We start from the raw sequence: 19370 nt of genomic DNA, 5'->3' as shown, positions 1-19370 counted from the left end.
AGCACTGACTTTCTGCTTGCTTTGCCAAAACAATGAAGGCTGTAAGCAGCATCGAGAATAACAAACTCGATACTACACAAACATTTTTCGCTGCGCATCATCTAACCCCCCATTACACCGAAGTTCAGATCCAAGTCTGTTGAATCTGCTCCTACTCAAAACATGCCGTATTCGATCGACCGTGTTTGCAAACTCCGCCCGCACAGACATTTCCGTTCGCTGAGCCACGGGGAATCTCCTTTACACCTGCCCCGCGGCGCGCACGGCGCGCCAGTAGCCGCTGCCATCTTTCTCCTTTTAGATGAACGACACAAGCGACGCAAATGACGTCACATCATACGTAGCGGAGCAACGAGCGGCGGCCTTGACTGCTATCCTCTCGTTCGTCGTTGCGCAAGGGCGCGCTGAAAGCGGCGGCGGATCTTCCCTCGAGCAACTGAAAGCACTCACGTATTCCGCCTCCTGCGCTTGGTGGTGCATCCGCGTCCGTCGTTCGCTCCAAGTAACGTCACCGTCTACAGCCCAGGACTTGTGTGAAAAAACTACCGTTGATCTTCACCCAGGTTTGAACTTTTCTTTTACGGGTTGCAGAGAAGTTTAGGTCTTAGCCAGGCCAGAAGTGGCAGCTTCTACGATCGCCCTGGGCCTTGTTTGTTTTGGTTCCACATTCTCGCGTCTGCTATTTCTGCTAAGGGTGTGGTCTTGACCAAAACAGCGTTCATGCTTCCGCAGGTTTAGAGTGGTCTTATGGTTTGAACGACTGAGTTCAAAGATAGCATTTGGTAAGCACCCCGCTGACCGTCTACACGCGGGCAGTTTTGAGTGGGGCGTCGATATAAATCCATGAGATCGGTGCGTGCGTCCTATCTCGATGCGGTTGCATGCTTACTGTTATTAGAAACAATGTAGTACAGTCGTCCACATATCTGTCTAAAGCACTCGAAAGGTGCACCGGAGAATACACTTCTGTCCTTTATGAGTAGACCACGGCTGCAAACCTGAGACGGTCTTGAATGAGCATGGGAACGAACATGGGCTATGTTTGAATCCCGATGCTCTTAAAAGCCGTATCCGTCACATGCAGCCAGCGGCGAGTGTCACAAATGCACAGCGCCCCGTTCGAGCGCTCTACGAAAGTGCGTGGACGACTGTACATCTGTCTCTGTCCAGTATGCTTGTTGCGGCATTGGGAGGCTAAATAAACGATAAGCGCGTGCAAGACGCAGAAATCATCTTCGGCAACGTCCCGAAGGTCTGCTGGCTGTTTTCCCACGTATCTTCCTCTAGGCACGTTTTCGTGCGCTTGAGTTGCCTTTGAGAAAAGGAAAAATCGGACACTACCGCGGACAGAAGTACAAGTAAAATATACTGCGAATTGTTTTCAAGGAAGACTGTTACCTTGTTCCCAAGGGCTACGCAGAAACACTTCCAACTATGTTTCTCCTTCATCAGTGGGAAGAAACTTTAAGACATGAAAATGGCGCCACTATACCTCGGACGAACTTATCTTGATCTTGAGCCACGCCCCGTTCTTTTTGTGGAGACAATCAGGCGGTGCTTGCGAGCAGAGTGCCTCGATGGCCAGCGCCGGAGGCGAGTGGACATCAAGGCTAATATCTACTGCACACTCATTGCGCACGTAAGAGTTGGTCAAAAGTTTCCGGGCCGCACGGTCTGCTTTTCATCGGTATATCAAAAGCTATCAAGGTCCTCAGATATTAGAACGATGCTTCTTCTACCCTTTACAAGTATTTTGAGCTTCGAAGGTGTCGTAGCTGCCCGACTATACTGCTTAAAAGCGGACCTTGAGGCCTGGGAACTTTTTACCGACCCTGTACATTCATAGAACGTCTCTTGTCAGTGCAGCCTCATATTCGACGGTAACAATCTATGTTGTTTTCTCGTCAGTGCAGCCTAACTCCTTATAGTTGTAGCACTGGCAGCCTGGCAACAAATCGATTTATTGACCGACTGTAGGCCTATTCGTGTCATCCAACGCAGGTACACAAGACAAGCACGTGAGGTCGGTCCATCATGGCGTCGTCAAATCTGCTCGGAAAGGGAGATGGCAAGAAAGACACAGCCGAGGTTCGTATGCACTTGCATGTCTGTTTCCTCGACCTTCTTGAACAACGCTCTAGGTCGTATCCGGATGCAAGACGGAAACGATGGAATAGCCAACTGGCTCAAATAAACATCACGCAAGGTGCTAGAGACAGCGCTTAGAGTGGACACTTTTGTTCAGAAGGGGCCACGAAACTCGTCCTTATCCTGTAAAGGCACTCAAACGTTGTCGTCCAGTTTACGGCAAGTTTGACCCGGCGAATGGGCATGCTAGCCTTCTTGAAAGTGGCCCAAAAGTGGTCCAAAATTTAGGATTTTTCTGGGATCTCCAGAACCTCTGAATTTGGCGGGTCGCAGTTAGTGAGCCACTGCAGTAGTGCATCGCATTTAAACTATACTGTCAATACGGACCATTACTTATGTGAGCTTAGAGTGTGTCCTTGTTGTCTGTTTGTAATCAAGTCATCATTGCATACAAAAGGCGTGATAGTAGAGCGCGCAGCCTTGCAACTTTTGTCGAGCTGTGCACGTGTCCGAGCTTTGCTCTCTTCAACAAGCGTTTAATTTTGGGCAAATTGAGGAATAGGAGCCAATGGTGCTTTATCTCGTCACTACACCTATCATTCTTTTCCACAACCTCATAATTGTGAAAAGGCCGCAACGCAGATTGCAAGCAGTCTCTGCTTTTTATTTTTTTTTTCATAGTCATCGCTTGTGAGTTCCAGGGGCCAGCACAATACATATTTCGGGTCTTGACAAAATGCACGCAGCAACTATTGCAGTCATAAATTCTTGCTCTCTCTCATGCTGGATTTATGTGGTTGCGCTTCAGGCGTTCAAGTCCGGAATGACACTTGAGAATGCATTCCGGGACGTCGACGGACTCTACCTCAACTATGGCTACCCGGAACAGAATGTGCGGTCTGCCCTGTCCTACAAACCTGTGGACGGAGACGTTTTCGTTGCGAGCTACCCGAAGTGCGGCACTACGTGGCTACAGCACATTGTGTACAGCATCTACCGTGACGGCATGACCCCGGGAAACATCCTGGAATTCATGAGCACCACTCCATTCATGGAATTCATGGGAGCCGACGCTGCACGTGCCATGCCGCGGCCTGGGGCCATCAAGACCCACTTGCCGTTTAACAAAGTTCCTTATTCGGATAAGGCCAAGTATATCTACATCACTCGCAACCCGTACGACTGCTGCGTGTCGCTGTACTACCACATGAAGGATTTTCCTCCGCAACTGCTTGAAGACGGCATGTTCGACCAATTATTTGACATGTTCGTCGAAGGCAAGGTGGACTACGGTGACTATTTCGACCACCTCTTGTCATGGTACAAACACCGCGGTGACAGCAACGTCTTATTTTTGACCTACGAAGAACTCAAGAAGGACATCCGTGGTTCTATTCTCAAGATCGCTGACTTTTTAGGTAAGGAAAAGTACGGTGACAAGTTGAGGCAGAATCCTGATCTTTTCGACAAGATTCTCGCCGCTGTCAGCATGGAATCTATGAAGAAGCTCTATTCCGAGATCAACAACTGGAGTAAGGATTTGTCTAGCATTCCCATGGATGCGATTCCGGAAGCTATGAAGTCCCTAATGGCATCCCTCGGGGAGATGTTCAAAAAGCCAACGACAGGAGAATTTGTGCGAAAAGGTATCGTGGGTGACTGGAGGAACCACTTTTCATCAGAGCAGATCGCCAGAATGAAAGAGCGGATCGCGCTCAAGACCACCGGCAGTGACGTCATGGGACTCTGGAAGGACACTGACCTGCCCTGAACCTCCACCAGGCGATCGCTATTAGATATGACGAAACAGGTTATGGCTAATTTTTCGCTTCTGATAGCTTAACGTTGACAAATAAAAAAATTGTGGACAAGTACAGTTGTTATTGTTGTTGTTTTTATTCACGCATTAAGCACTTGCGTACTTGTAGGCGGCTCGGGCAGCCGGTCAATGCACAGCGCGCATAACATGTTAACAAACATGGGCACCAATCTTGCACTCTTAGCCCCAACTAAAGTCTACAAAGCAACAACGGAGTACATTACCGTATTCAGCCATATTAGGTTTACATCACATAAATAAAAAGGAAATACGGAAAAGCTGACAGGCATAAAGAATTTACCGTTCCATGTATTTCACTGTGGTACCTAAAACACGGGCCCTCCACAGAATACACTTCAGAACCATATTGTCTTCTTTGCTGGCTCCATGAAATATTATTTTTTCTCCTGACACAGATTCTTTACTTTCTGAATAGAGATACATTTTCCTTTTTGGCTGCGCAGAGAAATAATGCATTACTATATAAACGTTTGAAAACTTTGGGAATCACAAGGAAGTGATGCAGGTGAATGCCTTTGATTTTCGACTACTTTTGGGGAGCGCTACCAGCAAAAGTAGTGCCTGATTGCACTCATTTCATTCACACTGCTTAGGCTCAGAAAAAAAATATGACTGAGTAAGCTAAGCTCTGGTTAAGCTTTCTTCATTCCATTTTATCTGTCCTCAATCCCGTAAAACATTACAGAGTGCAGTAGTGGCAAAAAATACAAAAGCATAAAAAGCATGAAATCAAACAACGCGAACAGAAACCGATGATATGGTTAAATTATATGGTATATGATGTAGCTTTTCTCCTCCTGCGCCTCCTCCTGCTTGCTGCCGCCGCGACTCAACCACAATAAATGATGACGGTAAAATCTTTGCGCGCGCACTCTTGCTTTGCTACTGGTAGTACTACTGTTATGACGTCACGAAAGGCGAGCAGCTGTTGCCACCTGTTGCGGCTCCACGCTGTTACGTCACACCACCTGCCTCGCACTCTTTGCACCTGTTGTTTCTGACGATGACGTAATGCCAGCTGCAGCCGCGCGCCCGGACAGGCTACTCTAATAAGCCGTAAGAGATACAGCATTCGCTGTAAAAACGACACTCTTCATTTTTTTTTTTTTTTAATACGGACATGCGCTTCTTCCGGCTCCCCGCAATTTCACCCCTGTCTCAGATGTTTGTGTGGTTATATCGATGCTCATAGCATGAAGCTTCTATCCTGCTGCTGTCGGTGCTTCATCGCGCTTCACAACAAAGGAAGGATGATAGAGAGTGGCCTTCTTACTCCCATTTTCTCCTGTCGACTTTCCTCTTCTTTCTTCCACCACCATCTCTCTCTTTCTCTCTCTCTCTCCGACCGCTGAGTCAACAATGCGGCAAATGCGAGCCTCGTCCTTGGCTCGTCGGGAAGGGCGTGCACGAAACTTGGAACGTGGAAGTGGCGCACAGCTGGATCCACCTGAAGCGAGAAAACGCGTTGTCTCGAATGTCAGGTTGTAGATCGTCTGACAGTTCTGTGGACTCCCCGGCAGCGTTGCAAGACGCTCTCGCGTTTCACTCTTAGAGGCGAACCTTAACATCTTAACAACACATCAGTGACACAAGCAGCAACACGGCGCTTAAGGCTTTCGCCTCACCGCACTTTAGGTAAACAAAGTGCCCCCCTGAATTTTTAATCGTGGCGTATAATACCCAAAAGCCATTTCGAACTTGAGCACAGCAACAACCAAAAAATGCGCCCTTTTGGGTTAACTCTGGCTCTTGCATTTTGTTTTGGATGGACCCGTACGTCCGGGTGTTTCAGTGTGTTGTTAATTCAAGAACCAACCAGCTGATCACTTGGGTGAGTGCCTTGGAAGGCACTTTCGCAGAGCAGCGAGGTCTTATCGCGCGAAAATAAATTCTATCGGCGTAGGGATCACTTCAATCAGGGGAACCTCTTAATCGTGGCCACCAAAGTCACGTTGCAACGAGGAAAGGAATGCGGCTATTGATTGTGTAGTGCGTATTGCTTAAAACTGAGCCCGGATCGGCGCTGACGAAACGAGTCGGGGAAACTGCGAAGATCCGGCATCAAGCACGCGAAGCGAATGACAATGGCGGCGGCACCAACGACGCGTGGCGAGAACGGTAATGGAGTCATTTGAGGAAACGTGTGGCTGCAGCTTGCTTGCGCTCGTCCTGTACGCTGCGAAGCAAAACGACGGCGGCGGCGAAGGATGCCGCGATCGTTAGAGGAAGAAAACCGCACCTTCCCCTTCCCCCGCCCTGGAACAGCGAAGGGCGAACATGGCGTGAAAGCATCATGCTTTCCTCTCTGTAAAAAAAAAAGAAGAAACAGAAGCGGAATTTTATCGATTATTTTCAGTATAATTACAAAAAGTGGCAGAAAGAACGAGGGCACTTGTAGGTAGACTTGCGGAACAAAAAATTGGCAGCAAATTTATTTATTTCATTTATTTTTACATACTGCAGCTAAATTCGGAGCTATAGCAGGAGTGGAATGTGTACATATAATATCCGAGATAAGTTATACAGTCCAATGAAACAAACAAGAAAACACAAGAATTCGACTAAGCAGAAATTTAGTTACAATTTGAGAGGTTAATCGACTGGCTGAATATCAGTGGCAATTGCGTCAATAAATTCGTGTAAAGGAAGGGTGCGGAATTAGCTAGGGAGCATATTCCAAGCCTCAATAGTACGAGGGTAGTAGTAGTAGTTGAAATGTCTTGTGGTGGTGGGTTGAGATGGAATAATACAACTGGCACATGAAAGTCGATAATGAACATGTGTAACATAATACAGAAATTTCAAAGATTCTAAATGGCGGCGCCTTGATAACGTAGTAAAGTAGCACAGAGCAACACTGAACTTATTAGAGCACGCATAATAGCCTCGCCCGAAAAAAAAAAAAATGATAGAACTGATGGTTTGATGCCGTCAACATCAAACGTATAGAAAGGACCTCTTTAATTCTATATTCGCCTAATTCGAACACGTTTTCGCTCGTCTCTGAGTTCGAAACATCGAGGGTCGATCAATTCATTCTCGAAAAGTCGAACTCAAAGGGACTGAAAGTATTTGCTAATTATGTTGAATTCGAAACAAGGGGAGCGCACGTCCGGCCTCCCACTGTTACACTTATTAGCAGGACCAAGGAGTCAGTTCGAATAGTCCTGATGGTTCTGGCTTCGCGATGAGAGTGTGCACAACCCCCTAGAAGGTGCAGCTGGGGTGTTCCACCTTGTACGTCGTCTGGGTTGGACCTCTCGTCTGTCGATACCAGTGGTCGATGCCCAGGCAGTGATGTCTCGAGGACATAGGAATGTCCAGTGCCAAATCACCGACTTTTTCCGGCGGTGAATTCAGCTGTGTCCTCTGGACTTTGACGCTTCCATCTCCCAACCAGAGACAGATACACGAAAGGTGAGGCTGAGTTATCTCTCCCCATCACAAACTGTATGGATGATTACCCCCGGACCCCACCCTTCCCCCGCCGTCCTAACACATCATCGTGTAAGGTGCGTTCAGCAATGAATGGTTTTTGCTCACAAATTCTGCCGATATCTCCACCCCCTCACCTCTTCATCCACGAAATGATGCAGTTCTTCGTCGGCTCTCCAGCGCATAGGTCTACGTAGGTTGTCTAACTGATGAGCGAAAATTCAGAGGGGCACCTAATTACATTAAGTGGTCCACTGTTTAGGGGAATCCCCTAAGGTTGAGTAGATATGACGGTAGCATTAGAAGGTGTTCTTTACTTTACAGAAAGCGACGTCACTTGCGATCTAGTGACGTCACCTCCCCCCAGGCTGTGGTGGAATTTTATGGCCGACGCCCTCCATGCCGACCCCACATTTTTTTCTTTCCCCGATGAGGCTTCTAATACGGTGGCATTGATAAATTTTGGTTTATAAACGAGTGTTATGTTGTTTAACTTTGTCGGCTGCCCTCGGTGTGGTTTGTTTGTTTGTTTGTTTGTTTGTTTGTTACAAGCAGGCCTGTGCATACAAGAAGCTAGGCAATAGACACGCCTTTAGGTGTAAACGATACCACAGCCCCACCGGGCCCCTTTCCTCCTTAAGTGCGGGTTTGAATCGGTTCCTACACAAACCGAGCCATGCTCGTTATAATTAGGGGTTGTACTTTTCAGTTTCGTTTATAAAACTCGCCTGACTTTCTTCGGTATTTATTTGAGAATGCAACTTTGGAATTTTTTTTCTGTGAGTATTATTTTCTGAGTGGAATTTTTTTTTTCAGTGAAATATATGATGTCCCTGTGCTGCCAAAAGTGATGCAGACTGTACCTTGGCTTTTTTTTATCCACCTGATCCATCTAATTGTGACATGTATGCCAGAAATACTGTCCGCTTTTGGTTAAAAACAAATTTCAAAAAATGCATTCAGCGTACTTTTATCACTGTTTAACGAAAAGGGTTCAACTTAGGCTAAGGACAACGCAGCGAGCCATATGGAAAGAAAAACGGTAACGTTCAGAGACAAGACGGGGGTGGAGTGGGTCAGGGAACAAACGCGGGTCAGTGACATTGTAGTCGAAATCAAGAGGAAGAAATGGGCTTGGGTAGGGCATGTAATGCGAAGGCAAGATTACTGATGGTCCTTACGAGAAGCGTCTTGGATACCAGGAGGCGGGAATCGAAGCAGGGGGCGGCAGAAAATTAGGTAGGCGGATGAGATTAAGAAGTTTGCGGGTATAGGGTGGCCGTAGGTCAGGCTTCTTCTACTGCTAATGCCGATGATGAACTTAAAAGCACCAGCACTACTTATAACCCACAAACTGTGCTTGCAAACTCAGCGAGCGAATATCAGCCTCCGCTAAGCACGGAAAAGAAGCGCCCGCCGTCCACTGTTTATCCATTTAGCAATTTCTCGGGGCGTGCCGGTAGCCGCCACCAGCTTCCGTTTAGGTGAACCACCCACATGACGTCACAACACGCGCAACGGCGGCGGCGGCCTTGACTGAGATCCGCTCGCTCGTCGTTACGCAATGTTTGCGGTGAAAGCAGAGACCGAGCTATTGCCGTCGCCGGAGCAACAGGCCTCGTACACGCGCACTCTCCCTACCTCGTGTGCCAATTGATGTGACATCCGCCTCTGCCGTTCGCTCCACTTAATGCCGCTGAGCGCAGTCTGGCGCTTGCTGCATGAAACAAGACTGCCCATCTCCGTCCAAGGTTTGGAGTTTTCTCTGTCCAGTTACAGTTAAGTTCATCGCAAGCTGCTACGGTCGTCCTGCACTGATTGTTTACTCCGCCACTTCACCGTTCTTGCGTCTTTTTTTTTTTTTTCGCTCCGGTGTGGTCTTGATAAATGCAGCGCGCACAGATCCGCCTATGCAGGTGGGAGCTAACTTTTGGTTTGAACGACTGGCTACGTGGAAAACATTTGGAAGGCATCCTCGATCAGCGACTGGCCATTATACGCGGATAACTTGAGCGACGATACAGATACCTGAGAGAGGTGTGGGTATTGCGGAAATAAAACGCGAACGGTGCTATTGAGACAAGAACAGCAGTGTCAGGAGAGGTTAGTTGCGAGATATACTTCGATGCTGTGCCCGCTCTTCGGAAGTGGCAACGAGTTTCGTCCTCTTTTCTCTTTGTTTCTTCTATTTGTATTTGATACAACCTGGCCGCTTTAGCAAACAAAGCGAAAAGCATAATATCTGCTGTTTTGGCCGTTTCCGATACCGTCAGCACATCAGTCACTGTCGTGAGCATGCATCGCTCGCCTTCGCACACTGCAGGCTGCCAAAATGTCTTCATTGCCAGCCTTCCCACGTTTGGCTTTACGTGCACACATTACCGTTCACGTTTAGTGCCATGAGTTCTACACAGCGGCGATGTCTTGTTAAGCTGCTTTTAAACAAATTAAGGCGGAGATATCATCAATGTGCACCTATGATTTGCTTATCACCTGGCCCAGTATTCCTGCCTTGGTGTATACACCGTAAAAAGAAAATGTATAGAAACACTTCGCTTGGCACCTAGGCTCTGAAATGTTATTGCCACGGTAATAAGTGCACGTCAGCCTAAAATACTTCAGTCCATTTGCAGGAGTACTGTAGCTACGCCACCTACGTACTCTCCGCAATCCCCGTCGAGGGAGGAACCGCCTGGTTATGACGGCTCATGGCACGTGCAGACAACCATACGTATGCGCTTGCTTGTTTATGCAGGACGAGCATTTCGCATCCCCGGTTTCCCTGGTGCAAAAATAACAGATAAGAGGGGAAACAATTGCTCGAAACCGGAAGATGAAAACTTTATTAGATAAGCGTTATGAGAGACCCTAGAGGATCTTTGTTTCACAGCTTTAGTACTGGTGTGGCCGCAGTACTTGTTTTATGGTTGACTATAAAATTAGCTGACGGCTATTTTGGGAACTTAATTTTTTCGTTTTTCTTCTTGGAAAAAGATTCATGATTAAAATTCGACGCCGTTCTTTTTTTATTCTCTCTACGGGCTCTGAAACGGAAGAATGTGAACTGTTCGGCCACGTTCTGCGGAAGCAGACTAGTCTGCGACACAAGCTCACAGCGCTCACACAGAAAACGATTCCGGTTGATAGCACGACCGCGCTGCCATGCTTCAGGAGAGCGAGTCCCGCCGTTCACCGATTTATACCCGTGCGGCCGTTGTGCGCATGCGGGCTCTCCGCGAAAACATTGCCCAATAACGCTGCTTGCTGGCTGGAATTGTTTTTTCTTTATTTTTCTTATTCACGTACTCTAAACGACCTTTACGGGCATTACGTAAGGGGATAGAAAAAACCCATGAAGTCATTGTAGTACATAACAAAGTGAAATTTGAAATCTGAAAAGCATAAACAAAGGCGCTCCAATAAACAGGGAACATAACTGGTTAAAAGAAAGCCTTGAGAACACACACACACGTGGACCACAATAGAGGAGACAAAATTCAATTCTGACAACAGGGTATTAAGAATCAGTAAGCATGGAGTAAGCACTTTAGTTTGGTAACAAATGCGTCGTAATTTTTTTCGGAAACGATTTCTGCAGACAGTTTATTCCAATGGTAAATGCCAAGGAACAATGGCGAATGACGCATAAGTTTGATGTGAACGATTTTGGGTTGCACTTTAAAGCAGTGGTCCAATCAGCAGTGGTCTAAAACAGTGGTCTATATTGGATTTTGCGCCTGTTAAAAGGCAGGCTAAGGAGTGTGCATGGGCAGTGGCAAATGCATTGCATTCGGCCTCCTTTCCAAGGTCCCAGTTTCTCCTGCATGTAACATTTACAGTCGTCTTTAATGCAGTGACACGAACTCGATTTTATTTGTTTCTCCTTCGTGTTGGCCTTTAATGTCAGTCCATTGCATCGGCGGTGCGGGGGGCTTCGAGGAGTGCCGAGCAGTTGCGCAGCGAGATTAGCTCTGGGTCACTTCCATCGCATTTTTAGTCATCTCGAGTGCCCTCTCATAGAGCTACAGAAAGGTCAAAAGCTATTTGGCCGGCTCTACCGGCCATCCTTCCGCGGACTGAGTTCAGTGCTGAAGCGCCTTGCATTTCCGTCACCATTTCAGTTTCTATTTCCCTCATTTTCCCACCCTTGTCTCCTCGAGAGAAAAATAAATTATTTGCTTATCTCCTTCCTATACTCTTTCCGTAATGTGACCATTACATTCGGAAGCGATAGCGAAACTGTACAAGGTTGGAGTAGGGTTCTCGCTATAGCGGTACGTGGTCGCTTTATTTTAGCGTCAACAACAGTGTGTGCTCGGAAGACCAGGGATATGCTAGCTTCGCTCAAGGTGCAATTCAGGAGACGAACAAAGATGGTCACCACCATTCGGCTGCGGTCCGCTGCACGACAAAGCCGTCCATCAGTGACGGGCCCTTCTCCCGGTCGTTCTCCTCCTGGTTCTCTTCTAGTGACCTTCAATTATTCTCGTTTTGCAGCAGACGAGACCATGCTGCTCTAACACGCATGCGGGAAGTGTGGGGTTCGATCCCCATTACCGCCGGGTAACCACCGGTGATACAATGGGTACAAGCTTCCACAGGCCTGGTGGTCGGCTTAATCAGGGTGAAATGCTTGGGAAATGGGTCACTGACCCCACCTTGAGCAAAGGAAAATACCTCGTACAATGGCGCTCTTTGGCCGCAGATTCCCTTGCGCCATAAAAATTCACTATCATCATCACTATCATCAAGCTGCTGTACACGTTTCTGAAACGACTTTCCTGAAATCTTAAACCATTCTGAGCCTCTAATGTGCGTGGATGATACTACTCGCACCTTTATCAATGATACAATAACTGAATAATACAGCAGGAACTTTCAAAAGTATCAAGATGGCTGACCATAAATCAGCTTACTCTATCTTTAAAATAGACCCGCACCGGAAAAAACAAACACGGTATGTATGTTCAAAACTTGCCTATGCCTGTTGCTTTTTGCGAAAGGCTCGTGAGTGCTTCGGTCTCTATATCCTGCATATTCTTTATTTTGCTTTTGTTCACAGCGAGCTGTGCTACCGTAAAAAATCTTGGGGTAGCACTAACAAGAAGTGTCTAGATCCAGTTGTCTTCATAAAAAAAAGCAATTAAGATTGCTACATTTGCAAAGTGCACTGGCTCAATAAAGCCTTTACTCAGATCGCTGGGATTGCTACCTTTGAACTCTTTATACTCTCAAAGCTTCAGCAGTACTGTAGCGTCTAATGACCCACTTGCCTTAGATCTCTTCATACTTCTCGCCAGAACCACGTGGGCAGCAACCCTCCGCAATTTTAACCTCGCACAACGCCGTAACATTCGAAGACTGATCGAATTTAATGGTGCCCAAATCTGGAATGAGGTTTATAATGATTTATAAATTAGTAACAATTTTGCCCTCTCATATAAGATATTCTTGCTTGACCACTAAAAAGCCTATGTTAACCTTTGCTGTTATGTGTCTGCTTGCCCTTGTACCGTAGTCTGTGTTTGACCCAACACTAGCCTTCTGGCGACGGGTCCGAACAATTTTCAGCAGTTTTTGCATCGTATGCATCGTATGAGGGTTCTCGCACAGCTTCTGCCGTCACCATTCGTTCACGTTCCTCATGGCACTCGTGGTAATACAGGACGTACTACGTCCGCCGCTATAGACGAGGATGGCGCTGGTGAACTCACTCAAGGTTTGTTTGCGCTACGCATAAATACCGATGAAAGCAGAGGACTGGACACCCGTCCCGCAGCTCAGTTGGTAGGTTGATAGAGCACCGGACGCGAAATTCGGAGGTCGTAGGTTCGGATCCAACTGGCGGCATGTGGTTGTTTTTTTCTCCTGTTTTCTAATCCGTTATCTTTAAAATAATTACCGATCAGTCTCCTATTGATGAACACTTAAAATTAAAAAAAAAAAAAACATCCCTTATGCTCCTTGGTTTCAGTGACTGCTGGCTTCCGTGATGTTATTTGCTCGATGCTATATCTATGAGTTCTCCGCAGAAAAAAAGTTTCTTTTTCTCAAAATTTCCTCATGGAAAATTTCTCGCTGCAGCGATCGAGGTGGGCGCAGCCTCCTCTTAAATCAATTATCATGCAACGTGAGTCACCTTTAGGAGGCAAGATCTAAAGCTTCAAAGCACATATATAAGAAAATTTAAAATCGGAAGAGCGGTTTCCGCAAAATCCTTGCAAGCGAAACAGATTATGAGTTTGTTCCCGCGGGCTGCTCAGAAACGCTCCCAGATGCATTTCTTCTTCATCCACGGAAATAATCATCAAATAAGTGAAGGGAGAGAGAGAGCGTTTATTGACGGGAAAGGCAGAGAGGTTAAAGGGGTGAAAATTCCGTCAATACTTCTTAGACGAAGTTATCTTCCTCTCGAGCCAGACTCCGCTCCTGTTGTGGGTACTATAAGGCGGCGCAGTCCACGCGAACGACATCTAATCTCTATACTGTATACACGCACTGCACACGTACGCGCTCTTTACTTGTCTCCTGTCAATTTCAGTAATACTAGGCGGCATCAGTCCCCATTGTTTTCTCGTGAGCGCAAGCGTCTTCCTTTGAGCACGTTTTTAACTCCTAATAGTTATGCAGCCTATGCTATTGATAGCCAAGCATCAACTAGCTTGATCGATCGACTGCCTCTTCATGTCATTCATCGCAGGTACACAAGAACAGCAGATGAAGGCGACCTATCATGGCGTCATCAAATTTGCTCGAAAAGGGAGGCGTCACGAAAGATGAGGTACGTACTGGTCTGTTTCCTTGACCTTCATTAACAGCGACAGCTGTGTACAGAACTCGCTATAAGGTGAACGACACTGGCGTCGTATCTCATAACTAGAAATTCCGACGCTCTGTCATCTGCTATTCAAAGGGACTGTTTCCAAGGTGTTCCTGAGCCAATAGGGGAAGTGTCGGTCAAGACGTGGGTGAATTCGAGAATGTACCATCTTTTGTGACGTTTCCCATATGGTGTGGGAGTGCAACCTATAACGCCGTCTGTTTGTTATCCCCTGGAGCGGGCTAGAGGTCTGGAAGTTTTCTGACCACCAGCTCTTACCGCTTGCGGCAAGGGAAGTGTGTTCAAGGTGCCGAAGGGGGAAGACCTTTTTAGACACCCATATGTGCAAAACAACTTTTCCCTCTCGTCTTAAATCCAGACCTTAGGACAACTTAGCATCTCTCGACTGATCAACGTGTACGCACTGTGAATATTAAGTCGGTCACTCTAGGCGCGTTTGATACCGTCATTGATATCGTCACACAGACACAGTATATGCAGACCTTTCTTTACATGCACAGCCTAATGGCTGAAATGTGCACTCATTATTGTCATGCAGGGTGCACGTGACAGTGCTTGGCGTGCGCACCTGCTTCACTTGGCTCTAGGAACCTAGGACGATCGTAAAACGATCACTGCCACCACAAAGTTTCTGCAAATGGGCAAGCGGGTTAGAGCGTGTTAGCACTGCTGAAAGTGTGCCGTCCTGGTGGCTCAGTGGTGGCTCAGTATCTCGGCTGCTGGCCCGAAAACGCGGGTTCGACTCCGGCCGCAGCAGTCGCATTTCGATGGAAGCGAAATGCTGAAGACCCTTGTATTGTGGGATGTCAGGGCACGTGAAACAACCCCAGGTGGTCGAAATTTCCGGAGCCCTTCACTATACGGCGTCCCTCAGAGCCTGAGTGGCTTTGGGACGTTAAACCCCCCAAAACCAAACCACTGCTGAAAGCAACCTAAATTGTGAGTTTTGGATGATCTTCAGAACCACTGACGTTCTTGGGCCACAGCTTGCGAACGGCTGGAGTTGTATAGCGTATTATTAATTCTGCTTTATTTAAGGCCCTTCATTACCTGTGCCCGACCAGATGAGTCAATGGTGCTCGTTTGTAACCAAGGCAGCAATGTGTATGAATGGCGCCAGGGAGCATCGCACAGCTTTGAAGTGCTCGATGTGTTGTCTGTGCGTGCGTCTGTGGGTTCTCTCCCAGCAGCTTGTCATTCCGGATGCATCGAAGAAGTGCTGTTATTGTATTATGCCCTCGTTATACCATTATCTTCAAGAATCTCGGAAACTGTAGAAAGGCTACAACAAACATTCTAAACAGTCTGTTTCGATTGGTCGTACCCTTACTCTTGGTCATACATTCTTGCTGTGTCTAATTCCGGAATTTGCATGACTTTGTTTCAGGCGTGCAAGTCCGGAGTATCACTTGAGCATGCATACCGGGACGTCGACGGAGTATACCTCAACTATGGCTACCCAGAACAGAACGTGCGGTCCGCTTTGTCCTACAAACCTCTGGACGCAGATGTTTTCGTGGCGAGCTACCCAAAGTGCGGCACTACATGGCTACAGCATATTGTGTATAGCATCTATCGTGATGGCACGCCTCCGGGAAACCTCCTGGAATTCTTAAGCACGACTCCATTCTTGGAATTCATGGAAGCAGACGCCGTGAGCACCATGCCTCGTCCCGGGGCCATTAAGACCCACTTACCTTTTAACAGGGTGCCTTACTCGACCAATGCCAAATACATCTACATCACTCGCAACCCATACGACTGTTATGTGTCTCTGTTCTACCACATGAAGAACTCTCCTCCGCACCTGCTTGAGAATGTCTCATTCGATCAATTGTTCGAAATGTTCATCGAAGGCAAAGTGGACTACGGAGACTACTTCGACCACCTCTTGTCATGGTACGAACACCGCGGTGACAGTAACGTCTTATTTTTGACCTACGAAGATCTCAAGAAGGATACCCGAGCTTGCGTTTTGCAGATCGCCGACTTCCTGGGCAAAGAAGAGTACGGCGACAAGCTAAGGCAGTGTCCTGACGTCTTCGATAAGGTTCTCGAGACTATCAGTTTCGATTCTATGAAGAAACTTTATTCGGAGATGAACAACCGGAGTAAGGACTTTACCAGCATACCCATGGAGGCGATTCCTCGAGACATGAGGTCGGTGATGCAAACCCTGGAGGATTTATTCAAGAAGCCGATTACTGGAAATTTCGTGCGAAAGGGGATCGTAGGAGACTGGAGGAGCCACTTTTCGTCGGAGCAGATCGCTACGATGAAGAAGCGGATCGCACTCAAGACCGCCGGGAGTGGCGTCATGAGCCTCTGGAAGGACTCTGACTTACCCTGAATCTTCACCAGTTTAATGCTCCGCGAAGAGACCAGAGTGGTTATGACTGCTTATTTGTTTCTTTTAGCTTAGTGTTGGCAACTGAATAAAGGACACTTAACAAGGGCAGCTGTTTTTCACTTGTGGGTCCACGTCGCCCCTATGGCTCGGCGCAACAGGCTGCGCAGGCCGGGCACACATCATCCGCCGACAAGACGTTCATGGATCGTGCTCTGGATCGTGATCCACCACTGCGGTCTCAGTTCGACCGGTGTGAGTGCCTGCGACGCTGCCAGCCCGTCATTTGTGTGGCGTTTAGGAAGCTCTGCAGTGTCTTTACGTAGTTTGTTAGAGCAGAGAAAGTCCCTGTGTTTCATTCTAGTGTCATAGAATTGGATTGTTATTGGCAGAGCAGCCAAGTTCTCTTTGATCGTAGCAGCCTACGTCCGTGAATATAGCTGCGTCGTTAGAGTCTCTCTTGTACCGCGACCACCGCGACTAGTGGAGCGTAGGAAGGCGTGGCAGATGGATAGATGGATGGATGTGCAGGCAGGCAGGGCACGACAGGGCACGACAGGGCAGGGCAGGGCAGGACAGGGCAGGGCAGGGCAGGGCAGGGCAGGGCAGGGCAGGGCAGGGCAGGCAGGCAGGCAGGCAGGCAGGCAGGCAGGCAGGCAGGCAGGCTATGCAGTTTTTCAGTGCACCATGCTGTTTCAGTGCACCATGTTTTTCAGTGCAACGAGAGCTGACGCAGCGTGTGGGCTTCGTTCCTTGAGGCTGGAGCTCACACTTTCAGCGTGGAAGTCTGGAGAGTTGTGCAACCGTCGCCTCAGGTCATTGGACCCTGGACTGCGCCTCCGTCTTCCGTGTAATGTAGCGCGTCGTGAAGCAACACTACTGTGTCGTCTATGGCTCGGTGTTGCCTTCACGAATAAGTATGCTTACCGGATCGCGATGGCCGACAGCCCTTCTTGTGTGAACTGCACCTGTGATGAGACAATCACCCATATCTTGTGTGAGTGCCCTGCCTTTGTAGCCGAAAGATATAAGCTGCGATGTGCTCTGGACCGCCTGGACCCTCGCCCTTTCACAGAGGCCAAGATCCTCGGTCCGTGGCCACAACAATCAACTGCCATCAAGGCTTACAAGGCACTCTTTCGCTTTTTGAGAGCGACTGCCTTGATTGACAGATTGTGATTATTTCCCGTTACTTCTCTCTTTCCTCTTTAATTCCCCTCATGCCCTTCCCCTGTGCAGGGTAGCCAACCGGAATCCTTTCTGGTTAACATCCCTGCCTTTCCCCCCCTCTCTCTCTATCTCTCTCTCATGCTGAATGCATCGCACAGAAACTAGCGAGCATCTGTGCTTATCCTAGAGAGCTGTACTGAATTTATTGTTGAACTATCCACTTTGGGTGGAACAGCGCGAGGACGGGCGGACCACGAAGAAAAAGGGCTCACAGACAAGCGTTTTTATGCATGGTCAAGTTTCATCGCCAAATTGGAAAAGTACGCTCTAGAACGGACCGACCAATATATATGCACTGACCGGTCGTGGGCATGAACGGTTCAAACGCTGCCGACTCTATAGCGTCGCGCTCCATTGCTGTTGTGCGTTTAAAATGAAAACTGTGCTATAATGGTGAATTAATATTTTCTCAATCTGCACAGGCCGATATGCACTACCCAGACGAAAAATTAAGCCCTACACATGGGGACCAAATGTAAGCAACGAAATAATTGCACTGAATGAGAAAAAAAAGAAAACTGATCTTGCAAACAGCTCCTCCTAGGTGTGTAGTGCAATCTTTGTGTTTATGAAAATTATAAGCAAAACTAGAGATCCCATATAAAAAAATAAGTAATAGTAAAATATATTCCTGGAGGATATAATAATCCAAGAAAACTCGAATCGCGAGACTTTTAAAAAATATATACACGAGAATCGAGGATCCAAAAATTGGGCCTTATTTCTACACCTCCCCTCGAATTTCGCAAAAATTAAAACCTGAAAACGAAGGGCCCTACATAACATACACGATGTTTCACCTGAGGCTGTCAGCAATATTTAAAAATAGGCTTTTGATTGAGAAGAGCGCCTTTTCGGCATAGCATAGTCGGAGGTGTAGTTAACTTTGTATCCTAAACTTTTTACATAATTTTGTTAGGCTCTTTATTTATAGAGACGCTTGCAGCCCACCGTGAGTAATATCCATAACAGCTTTGAAAGTCGCCGCTTCGCTCCTATATGGTTCTCACATACAAAGGAAACATATGGCAGTTTTTTGTACCACCTTGGAATTCGGTGTCTCGCTCAGGCGAAAGCGAAACCAGGCGAACCCGCGAAACCGCGCGACCAGAAAGACCGCTAGCCAAGCGCGCGTCAAACAGCGGTGCGGGCATGGATGCAGGTGCTACGTGCTTCTTTCGCAGCGCCTGACGGCCGACTGCAGCGGCGAACGGACAGGGAGTACAAATTCGGGCAACAATACAACGCATTACTAAGTCGAAAGTCAACGATAGATAACAGGGAACCGGAAGGTTCCTGGCTTTCAGCGAAGACAAGCGAGTAACATCAGGCTTTTCAAGCGTCGTCTTTCAACCAAGATTGAGGAAACATCTAGCCGCAGCTCAAACCAAGTCAAAGAGAAACTCTAACCCAAACCTTTGAGCATCTGCTGATTAGACCAAATGTGCAAAAGTAGGCGAGGTCGGCGAAGTAGGGCGGTAGCCGAGGCGTCTGCTCTTTTTGTCGTTCATGTTGGCGTTTTGTGAAACAAACATCGCTCACGATAACAGCGCCATTGCGTTGAATACCGTTTTTGTTTTTTTCTTGTG

The 19370-nt window shown here is 47.5% G+C and overlaps 2 protein-coding genes and 1 long non-coding RNA gene across 4 annotated transcripts; 2 read left to right on the top strand and 1 right to left on the bottom strand.

Moving 5' to 3' along the window:
• Positions 1-510: 510 nt before the first annotated feature.
• Positions 511-3962, top strand: LOC149342453 (sulfotransferase 1C2-like). The gene is made up of 3 exons (XM_089544810.1): positions 511-563; positions 2002-2088; positions 2897-3962. Exons 2-3 carry the CDS (start codon positions 2035-2037, stop codon positions 3857-3859), a joined length of 1017 nt encoding a protein of 338 aa, XP_089400936.1. The 5' UTR covers positions 511-563; positions 2002-2034; the 3' UTR covers positions 3860-3962.
• On the top strand, positions 2002-16736 carry LOC149342452 (sulfotransferase 1C2-like). Of its 2 annotated transcripts, none has more exons than XM_089544812.1 (3): positions 2002-2088; positions 14064-14144; positions 15592-16736. In XM_089544812.1, exons 2-3 carry the CDS (start codon positions 14097-14099, stop codon positions 16552-16554), a joined length of 1011 nt encoding a protein of 336 aa, XP_089400938.1. In that variant the 5' UTR covers positions 2002-2088; positions 14064-14096; the 3' UTR covers positions 16555-16736. The 2 variants fall into 2 exon arrangements, with proteins under 2 accessions (XP_089400938.1, XP_089400937.1); XM_089544811.1 differs by lacking the exon at positions 2002-2088 and adding an exon at positions 8508-9114.
• LOC149342451 (uncharacterized) lies at positions 5092-19294 on the bottom strand. The gene is made up of 3 exons (XR_016283038.1): positions 19198-19294; positions 17479-17519; positions 5092-5375 (listed from the first exon to the last, which is right to left on the bottom strand). It is a non-coding gene; the product is annotated as an uncharacterized LOC149342451 (long non-coding RNA).
• Positions 19295-19370: the final 76 nt, after the last annotated feature.

This window comes from Amblyomma mixtum, chromosome 5 (genome assembly GCF_055824585.1).
Source record: "Amblyomma mixtum isolate Tamu chromosome 5, ASM5582458v1, whole genome shotgun sequence".
In the NCBI taxonomy this organism is placed as follows: Eukaryota; Metazoa; Arthropoda; class Arachnida; order Ixodida; family Ixodidae; genus Amblyomma; species Amblyomma mixtum.
Note: the sequence above shows the minus strand (reverse complement) of the source record. Positions and strands in the feature narration are given on the sequence as shown.